The sequence below is a fragment of the Leiobunum rupestre genome, chromosome 3 (genome assembly GCF_980474605.1).
Source record: "Leiobunum rupestre chromosome 3, qqLeiRupe1.1.hap1, whole genome shotgun sequence".
NCBI classification, from domain to species: domain Eukaryota; kingdom Metazoa; phylum Arthropoda; class Arachnida; order Opiliones; family Sclerosomatidae; genus Leiobunum; species Leiobunum rupestre.
Genome location: NC_143386.1, coordinates 8,089,901 through 8,113,657, shown reverse-complemented (window position 1 = coordinate 8,113,657; position 23,757 = coordinate 8,089,901). Strand labels below are relative to the sequence as shown.

The following is a 23,757-nucleotide window of genomic DNA, read 5'->3' as shown; positions in this document are numbered from 1 at the left end:
CGCTCCGACTGGAAAAGTCAGGGAATTTGAAAATGTTTCCAAAAGGCCAGGGAAAAGTCAGGAAATTTGAAAAGAATTCCAAAATGTCAGGGAAAAGTCAGGGAATTTGAAAAGAATTCCAAAATGTCAGGGAAAAGTCAGGGAATTTGAAAATAATTCCAAAATGCCAGGGAAAAGTCAGGGTATTTTAAAATGGTCCCAAAAAGTAAGGGAATTTTAAAATTACCCAAAAAAAATCAGTAAAATAAATTTTTGAAAGAAAATATTTTTCAAGATTTTACTTTGAACCATGCATTTATTTTACAAAATGGTTAGGGAAAATTTGGCAATTTGGTCAGGGAAGACATGGAAATGTCAGGGAATTTAATTCCGGAAATTTGGTACGAACCCTGTTCTGGTTGATGTTGAGGTTTATCACGTAAAACCATTTTTAACCCTCAGCATAGACATCTAGCGGATTTAATAGGAATTATTTTGTAATGGTTTATGGGCAAGGCTGCCGAGACGAACCCAGAACCCCGTCAAACAATACTCTCTGGACTCAAACAAGCCGTTATTACCGAAGACAACCGCACGTTTTCGGGGAGATATCCGTTAGAAGGTAACTCGTTCGAAACCGGGCCCCGGTAATTTGTACCTTCATTGCTCATCTCTCGTTAGGTCCTTCTAAGAAATTCTTTCAACTTGGCTCGTCTTGCTGCGAGGCGAAAGTGCTAACCACTCCACCACCCCACTAATATTCCACCAAACATTGTTTTGAAATAGAATTCCCTTCTAAAACGTAGAGCTCGGGGAAACGGATAAATTAACTGCCCAAAATTTCAATTAATCATAAAAATTCGATTAACTGTTTATTTATGGATATTATTTGCGACTATTATACGATTTAATATGCAACAAATAAGTTTTTGTTCGTATAATTTTCGGACATGGATATAAAAGAAATGAACGGAAAATTTCTTATCCGAACGCCGAGCCCTTCTAAAACGTAATTATTCACTTATTTTGTCGTTAAATTTGAATCGACGTTTGATAACCACGTAAAAAGGAACTAAAAACTAGCAAATTAGCAATCGTTTATCGTGCAACGTAGCAAACCAATCGACAACAATTTAGTTTAAATTACGATTTCCAAAAGCGCTTTTGTGTCACGTACTGTTATTATTGTTACGCACATTACAAGCGAAAAATTTCCGGATTAGCTACCCCCGCCCCCCGTCCGCAATACGGAAACCTTTTGTGTGGTTCCCTCAACACCAGCGCCCCTAAAAACAGGTCTATTCACTCTCGTTACGCTGGCCACATTAATGCGTTTAATATAAAAAGTTAAATAACCCTAAACCGAAGGGAGACTCCGAAGGGAGACTCCGAAGTGGGCGTGGGAAAAAGCGATCATAGGATATACCGCTCTGCCCCGTCGCGTGATACCGCGAGGAAGAGGGGGCAATGAAAGGGTAAATCACGAATTGTCGTGATCGATGGATTTTCAAGGCGTATTACACGCCTTTTCCAACACGAGGATAGCGTTATACTTGCATCTCTGTTTTTACGTATTGGCCTGTATAACTTACGATTTATGGCAATTTCGCCAAGTTTTCGTGGGGGTTAATACTTTATCCATACCAGTTTTTTGTCCGCCGTTCAATAGCAATCATGCTATTTTACAAAATGGGAGCCAAATTTCCCTTTTAACTCTCCCCCGTTTTCAAAAAAGAGTTTTTGAACTTGAACCATTCATTTTTTTCATAAGTATTTTTTTTTTTTTTGGAAAAATGTTATTTTTTTTTTAATGGAGGAGGTTTCCATTGTGTAAGTACCGAATTCAATAGAATCATCCATCAGAAATTATTTTTCGAGGTTTACACTTTTTGTGAAAATAAAATGAATTAATCGTAACGGTAGCTATCGTATTATATGAATGTTTCCTATTTTTCTTTTACGTTGTTAATTTCAGGGCCGTATTATTCGAATGTTTTTTTCATTGAATACAGTAACTCTATTGGTAATTTATGTTAATTGGCGTTTATAGAGTCAAAAAGTAAGGTGTTAATTTTCTTAGCCCTGGGCCTTAAATTTGAGAACTTTTCACAGGGCACCCAATAGTGTTAATCCGACCCTGGGTTACTTGCATTGACGGCTTTTTTTAAGAATTTTGTTTAAAGGGAATTTAAACTAAATTACAAAATCGTCTGATAATAGGCGTTATAACTTGTTTACAGCGTAACTAGAGACAATCACCCCGAGTAACGAAAATCAGTTAGGAATCGGCGTTTTATTTGTTTTATCCATAACCGAAAATTATCGGAATTCAAAGTTGTTTTTCGCATATTAAATCGTTTTATAACAGCAAATAGTATCCATAAATAAGCAGTTAATAGCAGAAATTTTTATAAATTATCGAAAATTTGGCGGTTAATTTATCTGTTCCGCTGAGCTCTACATAGCGGAAAAAATATTTTTTCTTATCTAGAAGGCGCGTGACGTCACTGATAACGTCCAAATTACACGAAGATTACGCCTAGATTACTTACTTCTTATCTAGAAGGCGTGTGACGTCACTGATAACGTCCAAATTACACGAAGATTACGCCTAGATTACTTACTTCTTATCTAGAAGGCGTGTGACGTCACTGATAACGTCCAAATTACACGAAGATTACGCCTAGATTACTTACTTTTTACTGGAAGCGTGTACACTGATAACGTCCAAATTACACGAAGATTACGCCTAAATTACTTACTTTTTACTGGAAGCGTGTACACTGATAACGTCCAAATTACACAAAGATTACGCCTAGATTACTTACTTTTTACTGGAAGCGTGTACACTGATAACGTCCAAATTACACGAAGATTACGCCTAGATAACTTACTTTTTACTGGAAGCGTGTACACTGATAACGTCCAAATTACACGAAGATTACGCCTAGATTACTTACTTTTTACTGGAAGCGTGTACACTGATAACGTCCAAATTACACGAAGATTACGCCTAAATTACTTACTTTTTACTGGAAGCGTGTACACTGATAACGTCCAAATTACACGAAGATTACGCCTAGATTACTTACTTTTTACTGGAAGCGTGTACACTGATAACGTCCAAATTACACGAAGATTACGCCTAGATAACTTACTTTTTACTGGAAGCGTGTACAGTACACCGATTAAGCAGAGTGGTCAGCAACTCGGTTTTTTCTGATGGGCATGATGACGTCAAAACCGGAAACAGAAAAAGTCGGACAGTATAAAATTATGATATCGATTATTCAACGAGGGTTCTGATGAGCGTTACTGAACGTACGTTACAGCTTCAAAAGTGGATCTTTATCAACTTTTATATCGCTTCTATTAAGCCTAGTGGCAGAAATGTGAAATTCGTTGATCGACCATAAATATATTGAAGTTCATACTCCTTTTAATTTGTTTTTTTTCTTCGCTTTGTAATTCCTGTAAAAATGTTAAATTCAAATGGTGTTTTCATAAATGCTATTCAACTGGTAGGTTAAGACCTTGAGGGGGAAATGGAATGGTCCATGGACCAAGAATCGGTAGGGAGTCACTGTTCCCGGTATTTTGAGACGGTGTAGGCGTTTCCTTAATCGGAAAGCTTACGGTTGTAGGTTAGCCGCTTTATGTCAAATTGAGAAACGGTTCAAGAATTGACGGTAAAAAAGCTTCGATTTTCCGTTCAAAAGTGGTAAGAAATCTTGGGTTTTATTGCAAGATTGGTAAGAAATCTTGGTTTTTCTTAGCGAGATTGGTAAGAAATCTTGGTTTTTCTTAGCGATATTGATAAGAAATCTTGGTTTTATTGCAAAATTGATACGAAATCTTGGTTTTTCTTGCAAGATTGGTAATAAATCTTGGCTTTTCTTGCGAGATTGATAGGAAATCTTGGATTTTCTGGCAAGATTGTTAAGAAATCTTGCTTTTATCTTGCAAGATTGGTAAGAAGACTTGGCTTTTCTTGCGAGATTAATAGAAAATCTTGGATTTGCTTGCAAGATTGTTAAGAAATCTGGCTTTTATCTTGCAAGATTGGTAAGAAATCTTGGGTTTTCTTGCGAGATTGATACGAAATCTTGGATTTTCTTGCAAGATTGTTAAGAAATCTGGCTTTTATCTTGCAAGATTGGTAAGAAATCTTGGGTTTTCTTGCGAGATTGATACGAAATCTTGGATTTGCTTGCAAGATTGTTAAGAAATCTGGCTTTTATCTTGCAAGATTGGTAAGAAATCTTGGGTTTTCTTGCGAGATTGATACGAAATCTTGGATTTTATCTTGCAAGATTGGTAAGAAATCTTGGCTTTTCTTGCGAGATTGATACGAAATCTTGGATTTTCTTGCAAGATTGTTAAGAAATCTGGCTTTTATCTTGCAAGATTGGTAAGAAGTCTTGGTTTTTCTTGCGAGATTGATACGAAATCTTGGGTTTTCCTGCAAGATTGGTATGATTTTCTACCTGCCTTTTTAATTAATTTTTTTCTACGTGACGCACCCATGGTCCACCGAATATAAGTGAAGTGAAGTGTTTGGGTTTTGTCGGTAAAACGCATAACCACGAAATGAGTGTGTTTGGATTTACGTACATTATTCAAATTATCGCCCTAGATAATATTCGAAGATAATATACCCGTAACGCTTGAACGGTCGTCGCTTGGGAAAAGGTGCTTTTACCTTTACCAAAATTCAGCCATATTTTATTAATATTATTTTAATATTTATTTCTTACACGCTTTTTAGTTTATCGTAGAACTTTCGGTTGGGGAAAACGTAAACTTTGGGTGTTGGTAAAGCGAGCTGTGAATAAACGATTTATTACAATCATTTTAATAATTTCGATGGAAATACGTGCGTTACTTGGATAGGCGGCTACGCGTTTATCGAAATGTTATTATTTTAAGACGAAATTGAATCGGGTTTTTGTATGTTGAAGAATTTATCGCGTTAAACTATGATCTAAGCGTGTATGGACAATTAACTTGTTTTCAATGTTTTGGAAAATTATTAGATTTAAAAATTTAGGCTGAGATATATTCGAATTTATGGGTGGACAAATGGTAAACATTCTTTTATACAGGGTTGTTCAAAATACTTTTTTTTTCAAAATGCAAAAAGCAAAATACTTTCTCCATAACTCAAAGTGTAAAATGCAAAATACTTTCTCCATAACTCAAAGTGTAAAATGCAAAATACTTTCTCCATAACTCAAAGTGTAAAATGCAAAATACTTTCTCCATAACTCAAAGTGTAAAATGCAAAATACTTTCTCCATAACTCAAAATGTAAAATGCAAAATACTTTCTCCATAACTCAAAATGTAAAATGCAAAATACTTTCTCCATAACTCAAAATGTAAAATGCAAAATACTTTCTCCATAACTCAAAATGTAAAATGCAAAATACTTTCTCCATAACTCAAAATGTAAAATGCAAAATACTTTCTCCATAACTCAAAGTGTAAAATGCAAAATACTTTCTCCATAACTCAAAATGTAAAATGCAAAATACTTTCTCCATAACTCAAAATGTAAAATGCAAAATACTTTCTCCATAACTCAAAATGTAAAATGCAAAATACTTTCTCCATAACTCAAAGTGTAAAATGCAAAATACTTTCTCCATAACTCAAAGTGTAAAATGCAAAATACTTTCTCCATAACTCAAAGTGTAAAATGCAAAATACTTTCTCCATAACTCAAAGTGTAAAATGCAAAATACTTTCTCCATAACTCAAAGTGTAAAATGCAAAATACTTTCTCCATAACTCAAAATGTAAAATGCAAAATACTTTCTCCATAACTCAAAATGTAAAATGCAAAATACTTTCTCCATAACTCAAAATGTAAAATGCAAAATACTTTCTCCATAACTCAAAATGTAAAATGCAAAATACTTTCTCCATAACTCAAAATGTAAAATGCAAAATACTTTCTCCATAACTCAAAGTGTAAAATGCAAAATACTTTCTCCATAACTCAAAGTGTAAAATGCAAAATACTTTCTCCATAACTCAAAGTGTAAAATGCAAAATACTTTCTCCATAACTCAAAATGTAAAATGCAAAATACTTTCTCCATAACTCAAAATGTAAAATGCAAAATACTTTCTCCATAACTCAAAATGTAAAATGCAAAATACTTTCTCCATAACTCAAAATGCATTTGAAAATTGGCTTTTCTAAATGCAAAATGTAAAATACCAAATACTTGTTCTTATCCAAATGCCAAATGATATTTTGCATTTTGCATTTTCAAAATGCATTTTGAACAACCCCGATTTTATAAATAAATATTACATTATTGGAAAACAGTACCTTATGCTCGTGTATTCATAAAAAAATACAAATTATTTTTTTTATCAATTTTAAGTAAAGGATAATAATTTCTGAAGATATAGTTTAAAAATATATTTAGCGGTGGACAAACGGTAAACATTATTTTACAAAAAAATTAATATAATATTCGAAAACATAACCTTATGCTCGTTTATTCATAAAAAATAATTTAATTTCATATAATATCAATTTTAAGTATACGATAATCATTTTTAAAGTTATATTAAATAATATTGCCGTATTGTTTATTTAGGCGTAGTTGTATCCTCTATGGTTTAACTTAGAGGTCGGCGTTTGGATAAAAATTAACCGTTTATTTGGATAATATCCATAAACAAAAATTCTCCAACAAATAATCAGTTAATTTCGGCTTTTTCCCATCTTAAATCGTTTCTATCCATGGATAATATTCATGGATAAACGGTTAACCGCAATTATTATGATTAATTGAAATTTTGCCAGTTAATTTATCTGTTACGCCGATCTCTAGTTTAACTTCCATATTTATGAAACGAATTAAAAATTTCTTCCGCCAGAAGCAAAGGCTGATTGGCGCTAGTTACGTAATAAAACGAATCGTTAAGCGTGTTAGCAGACGATTGTTTAATGTGGAATTTAGAGTAGACCCAGGCGCCGCGAAACTTTGATCGGCGTTGGCGATCCGGTGATTTTCCATCGGCGGCGACGCGATCGACGTGCACCGACTTTTTTTGTCGGTGGAGGGGTAGAACCAAAATTTAACGGCATGGCGCGGCGTTTATGAAATTTCGTAGAAAATAAACAGTCTTTTACTTGCACTATCAAAGTAATTTCAGGAGGAAGTCGCGTTTCTCACGTATTAAAATTTATCCCACCGTATTTGCGGTACTGAAACAATGATTATCAAAATACGAGATATCTGTCGTCATCCTTGGTGATATATCAAGTTAACATTCCGCTTGTCAAACGTAAATAATTATGGTTTTGTTAAACGTTGCGTTATTATATTTGACGCCCAGTTTTTCTTCAAACGTGATCTATTAAGAGAACTGGAGTCGTGCGCCCTATTTAAATATGTACCTCAGCCCGCTTAGTCGGTACCGCCAATTGTTGATTTTTAATTTTATATCTCTAAGTATGTGGGAGTCACATAACAACAATGTTTAACTGACCCATAGATCCAACTCGAAGGATAGAGGCATGCTTAACCTTGTCTTGCCAAATAATTATTTTGAAACGTGTGAGAATAGCCCCTTTTTAAATAAAAAAGTACTATTACCAAAAGTGTATTATATCTTTAAAAATAAGCATTTATATTCGTAAACTTTTATTCACTTGAAACATGTACATTAAGTGCCATTTTAAGACCTTTGTGGGCCCTGGGCACTAATACCTTTGTAGGACCCAATTCAAAGAATACATTTTTTAATAGAATTTTTTCATACTCATATAATTTCGTATGCCCCTTCAAACCTTCGTAAGCCCTGGGCCCTGTGCCCATTGTACCCATTGGATAAAATATTCCTGTGTACCTTCGCAGGCTCCCGTGGATTTTCAGGAAAAAATTCAGGCCGAAATACATAATATATTTGTTTATTTATTTAGCAAAGGACGACTTATGCGTAGACATACAGAATCGCGGGATTTACGATGAACAGAACATAAATTATTTTAAAAAAAGTATATAAAAATAATATTGAGATCCAGAAAAATAATTAAAAAAATTATATATAATAATCAGCTAAGCTAATACCGAAAGCACCACCTTAGGCCCAATTCATCTAGCGATTTATAATGCCTTTAATTCAGGTAGCCGGGTTACAATGCGTAGGAGATTGGTGGCAAGCCCTTCATGCCACACTTTCTATTACCGTTAAGGTGTTAACCTATTAGAACTATTTCATTTGGAAAATACTATTTATTAATAAGAAAATATGTGTAATATTTAGATTTTTCATCGTTAGGTGAAGCAATAAACGCGGTAAATTTCGAAGCCTGTGAAGCTACATGTTTCATTTCTACGGTCCAAGATCGTAAATACATACATCCGCTGCTACTTTGACCTTTCGCTGTCATCGTGTTACGCGAAATAGCCACCCCAATAACGCGAAGGCGAAACGGATGACCTACATACTGGACTTTTATACTCGCTTAATTTAACATCATAATCAACTATTACGGATCAAGAGGTACTAAATACTCGCTTCTGCGTCTAGGGGGCGTTGAAATCGTGACCAATAAATACAGCCCGAAGGCAGAGCGCTTCGTTCCTACGAAAAAGATTTGTAGGTCTCGCGACTTCGCGGGTACCTAAACGAATCGCCAATGGGGAGTTTCAAACGGGCTCCGTTCTTAATACACGACGCCATTGTTATCTTCCGACGCTTAAACGTACGCTATACCTAACCTTTAACCTCCCTTTAGAAAACATTCGCTACCTAACAGTACCGCCAAAGCGCGGAGGGTTGCGGAGTCCAACTCTAATGACGAGCTCAGGTGGCTGGGTTTAACGAACGCGTTCACTCGTACGCCACCTAGGGACGGGTACGATAACCTTCTTTTAAAGTCTTAAGAGTCGTTTAAATCATCTAGCTCGTTTTGTTTCCTGGTCGGGTTGTACTGCCGTTCGTTGATTAGAGGTCTTTTTTTACCGTTTGGACCCCCTAATGAAGAGGACTTAACGCTCCGGTGGACGCGTCGCCATCCTAGAAACACTCTTCGCGTAGAAGCCTACACTTTGTTTTTCTCTCTACGAGGGAAGGGTCATGGGCTTCTAATATTAAAAAATGACTCTTTTGTTAAAGGAATTAATTCTTTCGTTTCTGCAGTTCCGACTTAATTATATCAACCGATTAACCTTAATGCGAAATTTAGGGCGGTTTTTCTGAGCTTTAGTTTTAATTAGATGGCCTCGTGTATTTTGATTTATTCTTTTTCCGGAAGGTCTGCGACATTTTTAATTGTTTACCTAGCCTTATTAATGCGTGACCCTTATTCGCGAATTTTTGAAGGAATTGTCCAAGAATATTTTATTCTTTATTCGAGGTACAATCTGCTGCATTGGAAGAAGAAACCTTATAAACCATATAACAATATAATAATAATCAGTTAGACTAATACCCAAGGCACCACCTTAGGTCTAAGTCATCTAGCAACTTTTAAAGCCATTAATTCAGGTGGCCGGGTTACAATGCGTATGAGGGTGGTGGCAAGCACTTCATGCCACGCGAGCCAACAGCTCCCTACACCCTACACTAACTATTATCGTTAACCTCTACCCGTTTTTATAAACCTTAAACATCCATTTCAATCCCCTTTCTGTTCAAAAATTGGTCTTCCAACCATTCCCATTGAAACCATATCCATTCCCATCCCATTTCCGTTTTAATATTTGCCTTCCAACTATTCAAACCCATTCCCATTAAAACATTATCCATTCCCGAATCCCATCCCATTTCCACTAAAATATTTACCTTCCAACCATTCCCATTAAAACTTTATCCATTTCCATCCAATTTCCACGAAAATAATTACCTTCCAACCATTCCCATTGAAACAATATGATCAATATCCATTCCCATCCCATTTCCGCGAGGGGTAAGACACTCTGCGAACTCGGTGTACACTGCCGTACCTTTGACAGTGCTAAATGCACGAACTCGGTGTACAGATTATCTGAGACTGTCTTACCCCTCGCATTTCCGTTCAAATAGTTGCCTTCCAACAGAAGAAAATAGGGGGAAGTACGCTTCTAGTCAGCATTGGAAAGGCGTCACTTTTCACGAATTTTCGCGCCAGAACGGTTTGGCGGGAAATCGCGGATGAATACATCGTTTAAATAATAAATTTTTATCAAATTGAACAATCGTAACATATTGTCCTTTTCATTATCTGCTAAATGAGCTAAGGCGTCTTTACTCTCGTCGTTTATCGCCGTGTTGAAACAAAACAAAAGTGGAACTACTTTTTCATTTTGGTTAATTATGCGTAAAAAGGTGTTTTCGTGGGTCACACGACGCCTTCTACAGCTCAAAGCTACAGATACGTACTTCCCCTATTTTCTTCTGCTTCCAACCATTCCCATTCCATTTTATTCCCGAATCGAAAATTACCGTTTCATCCATCACCTAATCGAAATATGATATTATTCTGATTCCGGCCTATTCCCGCGGTATTCCCACGGTAAATGGTGGGAAAAACCCCGTTTCCGTGTAGATTGTTACAATCCCCTAGCGTCTAATTTCATTCGTTGAGTATGTTTTATTCCTTCGAAATAATTTTTTACAGATCCTCGAAAAATCTCCAATTAGTAAGATAGCTTTTAGTGGCCTCTTGGGTCGCGATTACAATTATATAATAGCTTGGAGTAAAAACCTCTAATTAAAGTGTAAAGGTCAAAAATGCAATTAAAATTTTTAGAGGTCGCCAATTAAAATCCGCTACCGTAATTAAGGTTATTAGAATTTGCCGTGGTGGGTACACGTATCGGAATTAATTCAAATTGATAGTTATAGATGTAAGCTTAAGCGTATCTTTGTATAGTACCCCTATAAAAATTCTAAAAATATCATTTCAATCCGGGTTATTGGAATATGTCGTTAATATTTATGAATAAATTTAGTTTCCAGGTCTAGGTCATTAGGTTGAACCGTTTAATTTAACCCTTGGTTTTATTTTGTATTGCAGACGGTGTCTAAACATGGACAGATGCAGAAGGCGCAGGTTTTCAATTTGGTACTGGTCCCGTTACGAATACTGTTGGTTGATTCTACCATTTCTAGTCCTATTCAACGCCATACAATGCGTACCAACACAAGGTAAACTGCTCATTTTAAAAACGTTATTTATACAAGTGTTGTTAATTTTCCGCAAAAATAAAATGCGAAAAATTTTCAGAAAATTTTCCGCAAATCGGAAAAATACAAAATTGAAACACCAATTACTTTTTAAAGGTTTTTAATGTTTTTAACTTTTTATTGATATTAAATGTCTAATATCAGTAAACATACTACAAAACATTAATAGTGTTACATTGTTAATTAGTTTAAACTAGTCTAGAGGGTTAGTTTTACTTTATTATTCGAAAAAATTAGGCGAAAATACCGCTTTATTTAAATTTGTAAACAATATATTAGACTAATCATGGAATGAAAACGTTTTTATTTTTTTTTCGGGAAAATACTGAAAATTTTCTGGAAAAGAGGCCTCGGTCATTTTCCGGAAAATTTTCTAAGCGGGAAATTTATAGTAATATTAATATTTATAGTAATTTAAATAAAATAAAATAAAAAGGCTACAATAAAAGTATATAGGGTGTTTCAAAAGGTGATGCAAATTTGAAGGAGTTGTAAGGGGTGAGTTGAGAAGTATGCCTGTTTTTCCCCATTTCCCTACGATGAGTTAAAAGAGCGCCAGAGAGCTTCAAAGTGTGGCCTACTAGCCCCTGCAAGTAGGCTACCACAAGCGCAGAACTCAACGTAGGAAAATGGGCAAAAAAACAGGCGTACTTCTCAACTCACCCCCTACAACTCCTTAAACTTTTTCCATAACCTTTTGTAACACCCTGTATTTATTGTACGAATAAAATATTAAAAATTATTACATTCAGGGACGTACCGAAAGGGGTGGATTTCGGGGGAGGGACCTTAATTTTTTCAACTGTATCCTTATTACATCACTTGATTTTTTGTTTAAACCAAATGGTTGTTAAAAATTCCTCAATAACTTAATTTACCGACTGATCATTCATTTTTACAATCAAAATATTTTTAATATGTTAATATAGTAGCATTTTGTTCTATTTTACGAAATTCAATATCTGATTTTTATGTATTCGACGATTTTTTTTACATTGGATTATTTTAAAATTGAGAAATGTCACCCGGAAGCAACGTGCTTTAAATACAATTCGAACAATACTGATTCTTGCGTGAGTTGGAAAGGTCAAACCTCCATTTCTTAACCTTAAATAGTCGAACTTTATAGGGATTAAAGCCGTGGGTCGTAACAATAGACTTGGAAGGGTCAAAGTTCAAGGAAAAAGCCCAGTCTTCTCTCTTTAAGCTTTAATATTCGCGCAATATTTCCTCGTCTGGCTATTTTAGGTTTCGTCGATTTTCGTCCTTCGTAGTTTAGATTAAAATAATTGCGATTTATTGTTTCGTTGCGCCATCTTTCGTTTGAATTTTGCGTGTTATAAATGAGGACATCCGATAAAACGTCGAAAAACACGCCGACGTTTGAAGTGTGGTTATTTTCGTATTATTTATAAATGGGGTAATAAAATTATAAGGGAAAAAACACGGAATTTCGGTCGTATAAAGTTTCGCTACTGGATTTATATCCGATTTTAGGTTATTTTTAGGGTTGATTTTACGCAATTTTATTGTATTTTCGTATAAGGGTATCAACAATTTATGAAAAATTTAATTAGTTGTTTAGTTTTTAACCCATTTTCATTTGTCAGGTAAATATGGGAGCGTAACACATGTCCCATGCAAGAATGCCCACTATGCCACGCTATAAAATCTAATTACAAACTTAAATGTACAAGAGTCGTGATTAAAATCTTTGATAGTAGTTGAGATTAAGGTTTATTTCTAAACATAGCATTTAGGTCATTTTCCATAGAACAGCTCCTACTAGTATTTCATAATAATTTTATTTTTACTTAATTGAAAAAAATATTATTATTTGAGTCATTACAGTCATTTTTAGGTAAATGTTTCAGATTTGATTTAACGAGGTGTCGCATATGCTAATATGTAATGTTTGTAAAAGAATATAATAAAACACTGTTGCACAATTAAAAATTAATAAATGTTTTAATTTGTGCAGCCGTGGTTTCTTTTATTAACATTAACATAAATTTATACGAATTTGATATTAATCCTATGAAAAATTACCATTTAAAAATACAGTACCCAGAATATAAACGAAAATTATAATTTAAAATGAGTTAAATTATTTTTTCGTTAAAATAACCAGTAAACATACATTAGTAGTAGCCTTTCAAACAAAGAGAAAAAAATGTTAAAATATTTAAAATTCGTTTGGCAAGAAAGTTCTCACGAAGTGGTAGTTTACGATATAACCACTTAATAAGAGTCACGCCTATGATATTTGATGGGTTGGGCGGCCGGTTTAGATTACAAACTGGACGATTACCGTACAGGGAACAAGAATACCTTGACCATTTGATCGAAATGGTTCTACTCCTAATAACAATGTTTCGACTATTTCTCCAACCCTTTTCTGTATGATTATTAAAAAGTTCAATTCGAATTCCTCTTTTTTTCTGTATATCACGGAAAATATCTTGGCACCTATGACTCGCTCCTCGAGACGGTCGGTAATTTAAAACGCTCTGTGAAATGTTCAAGATTTAAACCGTCAAAAAAAAACAGTATATTTATTACGACCGTGGGAATTTACCTGATATTTCTCTAGCATTGTCGAAAGCGGGGGAAACGAGTGTTTAGCCGGTTCGTTAGGGGTGTCAGGTAACGTTCGTCTTTATTCCTGAAGGGGTCCAGTGCAAGGACGACCTCAAATCGTGCTCCCTGAACAAATAACACCAACAGCGCTGAAGTAAATCACGTAATTCGTGAGCCAGGAATAAAAAAGAGACTCTATTGGGTAAACGCGGATATATATTATGTGTCTGAGTCAGGATGGCCGGGAAAAAGCTTTGAACTCTGAAGAGTATTGGATCTCTTTTTAAAATTAGTTACAGATGTATTTTTTCCAAAGATTAAATTTAGACAAATTTGGCTTTTTTTTTCTGAAAATTTAGCTATTCTTATAAAAGAAATTTGGTGAAATATTATAATTGGTTTGATTTAAATAATATAATGTTAGTCAAAATGACAAAACATTTGGTTTTAAAACTATAAAAATCGCATCTGATTAAACTAAATTATTAATTAGTAATTAAGATTTAATTTAATTTTGTTTTAATATAACCGATAGTAGTATGAATTCATTTGATTGAAAAAGAATCAATATTTGTTTAACAATTTATAAATCCAATAAAATAACCAAAAAATAAGATTTAAGAATCAATATTTGTTTAAAAATTTATAAATTCAATAAAATAACCAAAAAAATAAGATTTAAAAATCAATATTTGTTTAACAATTTATAAATCCAATAAAATAACCAAAAAATAAGATTTAAGAATCAATATTTGTTTAAAAATTTATAAATTCAATAAAATAACCAAAAAAATAAGATTTAAAAATCAATATTTGTTTAACAATTTATAAATTCAATAAAATAATCAAAAAATAAGATTTAAGAATCAATATTTGTTTAATAATTTATAAATTCAATAAAATAACCAAAAAAATAAGATTTAAGAATCAATATTTGTTTAAAAATTTATAAATTCAATAAAATAACCAAAAAAATAAGATTTAAAAATCAATATTTGTTTAACAATTTATAAATTCAATACAATAATCAAAAAATAAGATTTAAAAATCAATATTTGTTTCCAATTTATAAATTCAATAAAATAACCAAAAAATAAGATTTAAATAAAAAAAATATATTTGATTTTTGTAAAAAAAAAGTACTAACCTTGAAATGGAGAGCTTAACTCACGTTCTGTAAACTTGAAACGTCTGCGCGTGGTTATAAGATTAGATGTTTTAAGAATTACTTGAAAAGTTCTGAAGTTCCCGTTGAAAAATCTCCAAGGATTCGGTTTATTTTATTAAACCATGCTTGGAAAACCAAAGTTGATTTTCATAATACTGAATTGTAGTATAAAAATAAACATTCGTTTACTTAATCTTTTATAAACTTCATCTGAAAACGTTCTCTCCCCATTGGGTTAGAGTGGTTCCCCCAAGTTCTTCCATAATAACTAGTTGAGGTTAACGGTAATAGTTAGTGTAGGGAGCTGTTGGCTCGCGTGGCATGAAGGGCTTGCCACCACCGTCCAGTACATTGTAACCCGGTCACATGCATTAAAGACTATAAATGACCTCAGATGGTGCCTTTGGTATTAACTTAGCTTATTATTATTCTTATTTATTGATTTTTAGAACCGTACTTCTAAAAATTCCCAGATGTTTGAGTTTGTAAAATTTTGTCAATTATTAGACTATAGAAGTGAAACTCTGTTTTAGCTCGGCCAACTTGTTCGGCGTCCGCAGCGCGTGGGAGGTCAACGGTCGTCGTCCAGTGGAAGCCCCCATGGCCAATGTCAGACACCTCCCCCTTTCTATTAATATCTCTAGAAATTAGCATGTCGTTTAGATTAGTGAAGAGAACGTAACGAAGCATTGATCTACGCTGTCATCCATGTCAGGATAAGTTGAAAGTCCTATTAGGCAACGGTTTTCGACGCGGTAATGACCGAGATGTCTCGCCGGGAAAAACGGACGTCCAATGGGTTTCTTGACACCGATTTAATGACCGATGAGATATCTCTTCATTTTTTCTGATTAATTAAATGTCCCCTAGATTGTCGCATTTTTAGCCCAGATTGAAATGAAATAATCACCTTTCTTATCCAAATATTATCACGTAATTTGGGGAACTGTTATATTTTTATTTAAAGGATGTGAAAATATTCCATTGTTTTCAATACCAGTATTCCGGCTTTTGAAGAGGGTTAATGATATTATCATCTTTCCCGAGAATGTCAATTTTGAAGTTATTGGACTTACGTGATATTTTCGTAAAAACGAGCATTTGACGAATAACCATTTTATCACCACTTTTAACATCTTAATTGATAATACTAAATTAGGTTTCGTAGGAAAATAGTGATTTTATCAAATGAATTTGATTTTAATATTTTAATTAGTTTGATTTAAATCGCATTATGTTATTCAAAAGGATAAAGCATTTATGTATTATTTATATATTTATAATTATAAGGTTAACGGTAATAATGAGTGTAGTGAGTTGTTGTCTCACGTGGCATGAAGGGCTTGCCACCACCCTCTTATGTAATTAATAATAATAATAATAATCAGCTAGGCTAATACACAAGGCACCACCTTAGGCCCAAGTCATCTTGGGACTTTTTAATGCCGTTAAACAAGTGTCCGAGTTACAATGCGTGATGAACCCGATCACCTGAATTAGCTGATTAACTATTAAGTAGGGCTGTGTGATTAGTGGTTTTAGGCAATCGAGTCGGTTATTGAGTATCAATTTTTTTTTCATCGAGTATTCGAGTTTAGTAATATTGAAATTGAGTCGAGTAATCTGGTACTTGATTAAGGGGAAACTTTCTCTTATTCGAGTCGAGTAACTAAAAAAAACCTCGAGTAAAATTTTTAACGAGTCAAGTTATCGAGTACTTGATTAGGAGCTGGTTTTATTCAAGTAATTATTAAACTAAATTTAAAAGGAGTATAAAGTAACTTTCAATGATGAAAAATATTCCTTTAATTTAAATGAACCACAGTTTCCACAATTTAGTAGGTACCGTTTATTGCCCCCAAAATGTTTAGAAAGAAGCTTACTCCAGTATTCGGTTACCCGACTATGCAATTTTTTTGGTACTCGATAATCGATGAGTATTCTCCAATTACTTATTCGAGGTCGAGTTCGAGTACTCGATGATGTTCGAGTACTCGCACAGCCCTACTATTAAGTTATTTCCAAATAATTTAATTCTATCAAACAGTTATACCTAAAGTACATATACCAATGGAAATGTTCGAAATATAAACTACAAACGTTGAACATGTACTTCTAGGTTGAATTAACGCGTAGAAAGTCTAGTGGAAGCTGGCTTTGGACTGGCGGATTTGAAACTCTAACAAAAAAATTATTTATAGAAAAAAAAACCGCAACGTTGCATAAAGGTCAGCGGTTTATTTTAAATGTAAGCTTTTGGGTACTCTTGGGTGGGTATTGAAGGGTGGGATGGATTAGTTTACTCTTTTTTTAATGAAAAGAGTACGAGGAACTTCTTAATTAATTTCTTTCCATAAATTATGAAATTTAGACAACGCCTTTATTCGCCACATCAAAAACCACCGAAAAACGTGAACATTTTGCGGAATTAAGTTGTTTAAAACGAGATCTTTAATTATTTTTTCATCGTCGAGGAGGTGAAACTATCTCCGGCATCGCGGTCGTGTTTGCAAACTGTTTCATCTTCTGTATACAATTTCACGCGGGGAAAATAAAGTTAATAATAAAAGCTACTTGTTAAAACCCACACGGTCAGCCAGGTGTGGTCATCACGAGGTGCTTAACCTGACCACTAAATTGAAACACTTAGAAATAATTTTTACATTATTCAAAATCGGTACTTTATGTAGGGGTATTAAATTTTCTATTATTCAAAAATGAAATCTCGTTTTCAATCTTAACAAAGGATTTTCAGTCGGCAGAGCCATTAATTTTTTTTTATGATTTATTACTTTGTAAGTTCTAAAAAGACAATCTCTGTTATTTCTAATAAATATTTTTTTTGTAATTTCTAAAAAAATATTTATTTGTAATTTCTAAAAAAATATTTATTTGTAATTTCTAAAAAAAATTTTATTGGTAATTTCAAAAAATATTCCATTATAATTTCAAATATATTCCATTATAATTTCAAAAAATATTCCATTATAATTTCAAAAAATATTCCATTATAATTTCAAAAATATTCCATTATAATTTCAAAAAATATTCCATTATAATTTCAAAAATATTCCATTATAATTTCAAAAATATTCCATTATAATTTCAAAAAATATTCCATTATAATTTCAAAAAATATTCCATTATGATTTCAAAAATATTCCATTATAATTTCAAAAATATTCCATTATAATTTAAAAAAATTCCATTATAATTTCAAAAAATATTCCATTATAATTTCAAACACATTCCATTATAATTTCAAAAAATATTCCATTATAATTTCAAAAATTTTCCATTATAATTTTAAGAAAAATTTCATTATAATTTAAATAAAAAATATCCATTATGTCATTATAATGTAAATAAAATATGTCATTAGGCCTCCATTATAATTTCAAAAATTATTTATAATTTTGATAAAATATTTATAATTTTGATACATTATTTATAATTTTGATAAATTATATATAATTTTGATAAATTATTTATAATTTTGATAAATTATATATAATTTTGATAAATTATTTATAATTTTGATAAATTATTTATAATTTTGATAAAATATTTTTAATTTTGATAAAATGTTTTAAAGTTTTACTATGCAAAAGTGGTTTGTTTTTATTTTTATTTAGTATAAATTATTTCATAGTGCGAAGTAAAAGTTAGTTTTCGTATAATTTCGTGGCCGTCTAGTATAACGATAATTCTCGAGAAACCTTAATATTGCAGGTAATTACATTTTGTATTTTAGTTAATAAATTAGAAAAAAATAAGGAACACGTGAAAGCAAATATTGATCAAAAAAGCCGATTCGGAATAGAGTGACCAAAATCGTGAAGTTTCTGCCGACTTTATAAATTATATGCAAAGCGTTTGTATAACAAACCAAATATCTACCAAGATCTACAATTTTGTTCTTTCACTCTTCCACGAATTCCCATTAAACAGCGTGAAAAACACTGTTCACGAATTATTTTACCCGTAATAAGAAAGGAGGCAGTTGGGTTCCGTCAAAAAAACCAAACAAAGATTTTCGGATTTTTTTTAAATCTTCATAAAAAAACTAATTTTCTTATCGGCTAATTATTAATAAATAATTTCATTCATCTCTCAAGTGCAGTGACCCTGAAAAAGTCCATCCGTCTTTTGCGTAATAAGGCGTTGAAATTATATTAAAAGTACAAAGAATACTCTTTGAACATCACGATTTCTTTAAGAGTTTTCAACTTTTTAAATTCCCGGAGAAAAGGCTTTATCTTGAAGAGTACAATGTGCAAATTTATTTGTAGGATTAAAGACATTGAATTAGTCGCGTTTTAAAAGCTGATTAAACCTATTCAAAATACAAAAATGTGTTATTTAACTTTTATTATTTTTAACCTTTTTACGGCGTTACCATATTATGCAAATTGTTTTATTGTATGACCCAGATAAACAACTTTATAATGAATTCAATTCTATTACTTTTATCCTCGTTTTTACTATCAAATTACTTCATTTTAAGGAATTTTACCTTCCTTTTACGGACTGGCTTTCTTCAAATTATAATCCATCAACAAACCACTTTTCGAGTAATGTTGAATAGCGTATACGCTATCTAACAAAGGTAAAATTGTGCCCTTTTTTGGCGAAGAACTCGACACTTTTTCGATGAAAGTTTCAGATAAAAACGAAAACGATTATTTACGATTCGGACTACCTGAAAGCTCTCCTTTTTTAAAGATTTCCAAACAAGGGCTCGCGTGTTCTTCGAGGTTGATGATCTCTTACTAAAAATTCGTTGTAAAGCTTCTGTCTGCCTGGTTCACCTCAAAATTAGACTGGCTTAAATTACTCAAAACTATTTCCAAATATACTGAATTTATTTCAGGGTTTCCAGAGGTCAGGGAATTTAAAAATATACCTAAAAAAGGAACTTAAAGAATTGATAAATTGTCACGGAATTTTAAGGATTTGCTAAAATGTCAGGGAATTTTAGGGATTTGCTAAAATGTCACGGAATTTTAAGAATTGCTAAAATTTTAGAGAATTTTAAGAATTGCTAAAATATCAGGCAATTTTAAGAATTGCTAAAATATCAGGCAATTTTAAGAATTGCTAAAATATCAGGGAATTTTAAGAATTGCGAAAATATCAGGGAATTTTAAGAATTGCTAAAATATCGGGGAATTTTAAGGATTTGCTAAAATGTCACGGAATTTTAAGAATTGCTAAAATATCAGGGAATTTTAAGAATTGCGAAAATATCAGGGAATTTTAAGAATTGCTAAAATATCGGGGAATTTTAAGAATTGCTAAAATATCAGGGAATTTTAAGAATTTCTAAAATATCAGGGAATCTTAAGAATTACTAAAATGTCAGGGAATTTTAAGAATTACTAAAATGTCAGGGAATTTTAAATAGCGTCTGCATGCTTTCGAAAAACTGCCGTGGATGGCACCCGAATAAATACTGAAGTGGCGATTTTTTGTAAACACATATAAGTTTGGTTTGAAAGCTTAAAAAGAACTTCTTTTAACCGCGGCGGAGTACACTTTTTTTATCAAGTCCCTGTAAACAGGTGTTGTGCATTGAGCGAAATCTTTGAAAAAAAATGTTCGTCCCTCAAATAATCCAAGACGTTTCGTACTATTTATTTGGTATATATGAATAAATTTCTGGAAATATTAATATAAAATTAATTAATACAAGTATTAATATAAAATTAATTAATACTAGTATTATTATAAAATTAACTAATACTACTATTATTATAAAATTTAATAATACTAGTATTAATATAAATTTAATTAATACTAGTGTTATTATAAAATTAATTTTATTAGTATTATTATGATTATAAAATTAATTTTATTAGTATTATTATGATTATAAAATTAATTTTATTAGTATTATTATTATTATAAAATTAATTTTATTAGTATTAGTATTATAAAATTAATTAATATTAGTATTATCTTAAATTAATTAATACTAGTATTATTATAAAATTAATTAATACTAGTATTAATATCAAATTAATACTAATATTAAATATTAAAACAAGACTGATCTCATTGGATATATTTTACAACGTCATTGATAACGTAAATGACGAAATAACTGTTCCACTTGACCCCAATTAATTTGTATCCTTTTTGCCTAAATTTAAACGGAGGGTGTTATTTGAAAAACTACTTTAACGCGATTCCAAAATATAATACGTTTAAGAAATCGCCCCTTTTGTGTCAAGTTTTTTTATTTCCTTTTTACATTTCGTATTCGGACATTTTTCTAAATATAGAAACAGCGTCTGTTGGAAGGCGCTGGGGTGACGTGTTTTTAGGTCATCGGCGTCTTCAGCTTTTGTACCCACCAGCAGAATAATATTTCTATTGTTTTCTTTGATAATCCGTTCGTGTGGGGGTGCTACTTCTGACCACCATGTGAAGTGTGAAGTCGTTAATGAAAAAAGCGTGACACCCGTGCTATTATTATCACTCCTTATAGAAAGGAGACGGTTTGACTTGTTAGCGTGGTCGAGGCTGCATTTTGACCTTCATTCCGCGTGTTATTTAGACATTAACTAGAACCGTAGAAATACTCGTTGCAGGGCCGTCTTTACGTGATTGGGGGCCCCTGGGCAAAGCGATACGCGGGGCCCCTAATAATTCCAGACAATTTCTTAACCTCCAATGCGAAGTCCATCGTCGCCCTAATCTACAAATATTGGTTCAAATAAAAAATGCGACGGTCTACACCATCTATATCTCGAAAATATATGTTTTAGATAATAATTTGTAAAATGTGAATAGATAATACTACTATAAAAAAATGTGAAAAACCATATTTGTAAAATTCATCTTTTTCTCCCTACAAAAGTTGAAAATGGGGCCCTCCAAAATCTTGGGGCCCTAGGGCAGTGCCCTATTTGCCCAATGGGAAAGACGGCACTGACTCGTTGCAAATCGTAACGAATGTTACCTTCATCATATTAAGTTTGTAAACGATATATTTTTTTTGCATCTTTTGGTATCATTAGTATGTATCTTTTGGTAATATTTTAATAAGAGCTGTTCACGTTACAACTGTTCCTGATTTTCATGGGTCGTCAATTCTCTTGCAATGCAGAGTAATTCTTTAGAGTAAAAGACAAACAATGTTACCTTACTAATACAGCTTACAAGTTAATTTAACCTTACTTAACCTTCATTGGTCAAAATTTCTCTGACAACGAAATTAAGCTGTCAAACAAAAGACAGGTGATATGGCCTTACAAAATTGTTAGTGTTATAGTTAGCTAATATAACCTTATCCTTACCTAACCTTAATTAACTTAATAATCACCTAGGCTAATACCCAAGGCACCACTTTATAGCCTAAGTCATCAAGCGACTTTTTTAAACCATTAATTCAGGTGACCGGGTTACAATGAGTAGGAGGGTGGTGGTTAGCCCTTCAATGGCCAAAAACCCTGTGACAAACCAAGATAATTTTTCAAAGCCAATGATTGGGAATATGACCATAGTATTACAGTACCCTAATTTAACCACAACACGATGGAAAACTTGGCATTACAATCAATTCACCACGTAAAAGGAACAGGATGACGTAATCTTCTGCAAATGAATTAGTTTGAGGGGGGACTTCATACATTTATTAGTGCGTTCATAGCTTAGCAAAGGGGGAATTTGAGCCGTTGCCCCACCCCCCTGTGGGGGCCCGTGGTCCCCTGGCTACGATTAGTAACTTGTTGAGGTTAACGGTAATAGTTAGTGTAGGGAGCTGTTGGCTCGAACGCGTGGCATGCAGGGCTTGTCACCACCCTCCTACGCATTGTAACCCGGCCACCTGAATTAATGGCTTCAAAAGTCGCTTGATGGCTTAGGCCTAAGATGGTGCCTTGGGTATTAGCCTAGCTGATTATTATTATTATTATTATTATTATTATTATTATTATTATTTTTTTTTTTCCGGAATAGATAAATTATTTCTTGATTAAGAAAAATAGTAAAGAACGTGTGAAACCAAATATTTAACCCGAAAGCCGATTCAGAGTTGAGTTTTCAAATATTTGCGTGTGAAGACTACCAAAAGTCACGCTTACGAAACAATATAAACTTTTGATACAACCCGAATTAAGTACGTAATATCCCTCATTATTGATAAACTTGCGCTGTTATACAAGAGGAAAATGATAATATACACACGCTTTCCAGGCCAAAAACACGACGTAATTACATTCAACCGAGTGAAACTAAGATATTTTATCCGTTACTGGCTTCAGTGGGAAAACCGTTCGTTCGATTGGGGTTTTATTTTTCCCATTGGAAACGAGAAAACAGACCAGATACGTGAGAGTCGTTGAATTAGCAAATTTTAGGAGAGCCCTTCGAAAGAATTATAATAATGGGTATAGGCCTAAGTAATTTGTGTTGGTTTATTTTTTTGGCGAACAGCGCGGTCTCGGTCGAACTGCGGCGCTAAAGCGGAACCGCGCGAGCACCAGTCCGTGGTACTCTCTCGGTACTTGGTTCATCTGCCCGTCGTTCCGGGTCAAGTGACCTCGTCACGGAGGGTCAGGGGGGGGGTAGGTGGTGCGCAGCCTTTTATCAAAATATACTGGCACTCATGCTCCGTCAATTTGCTTCTCGCTCAGCAGATGTTGTCTTACATGGTTTCTTCGCTTTTATTGTTTTTGGTTTTATTTTGCCATTTTTAACATTTTTTATTCATCGGACTGAATATCGGTAAATTAAGCTTTTGTTTATGGGTACGTTTATTTTAGGGATGCACCGATATATCGGCCAATATCGGCTTAAGCGAAGCCGATATTGGCTGATACCGGTA

The 23,757-nt window shown here is 33.0% G+C and overlaps 1 protein-coding gene across 1 annotated transcript in view; it reads left to right on the top strand.

Moving 5' to 3' along the window:
- The window catches only part of LOC149949272 (protocadherin-15-like), a 61,937-nt gene that overhangs the window by 28,047 nt on the left and 10,133 nt on the right, over nucleotides 1–23,757 (top strand). The window contains exon 2 of the mRNA XM_090167724.1: nucleotides 11,007–11,137. Coding sequence (XP_090023850.1) covers nucleotides 11,020–11,137 — 118 coding nt within the window. The 5' untranslated portion in view covers nucleotides 11,007–11,019. The remainder of the gene's footprint in view (nucleotides 1–11,006; nucleotides 11,138–23,757) is intronic.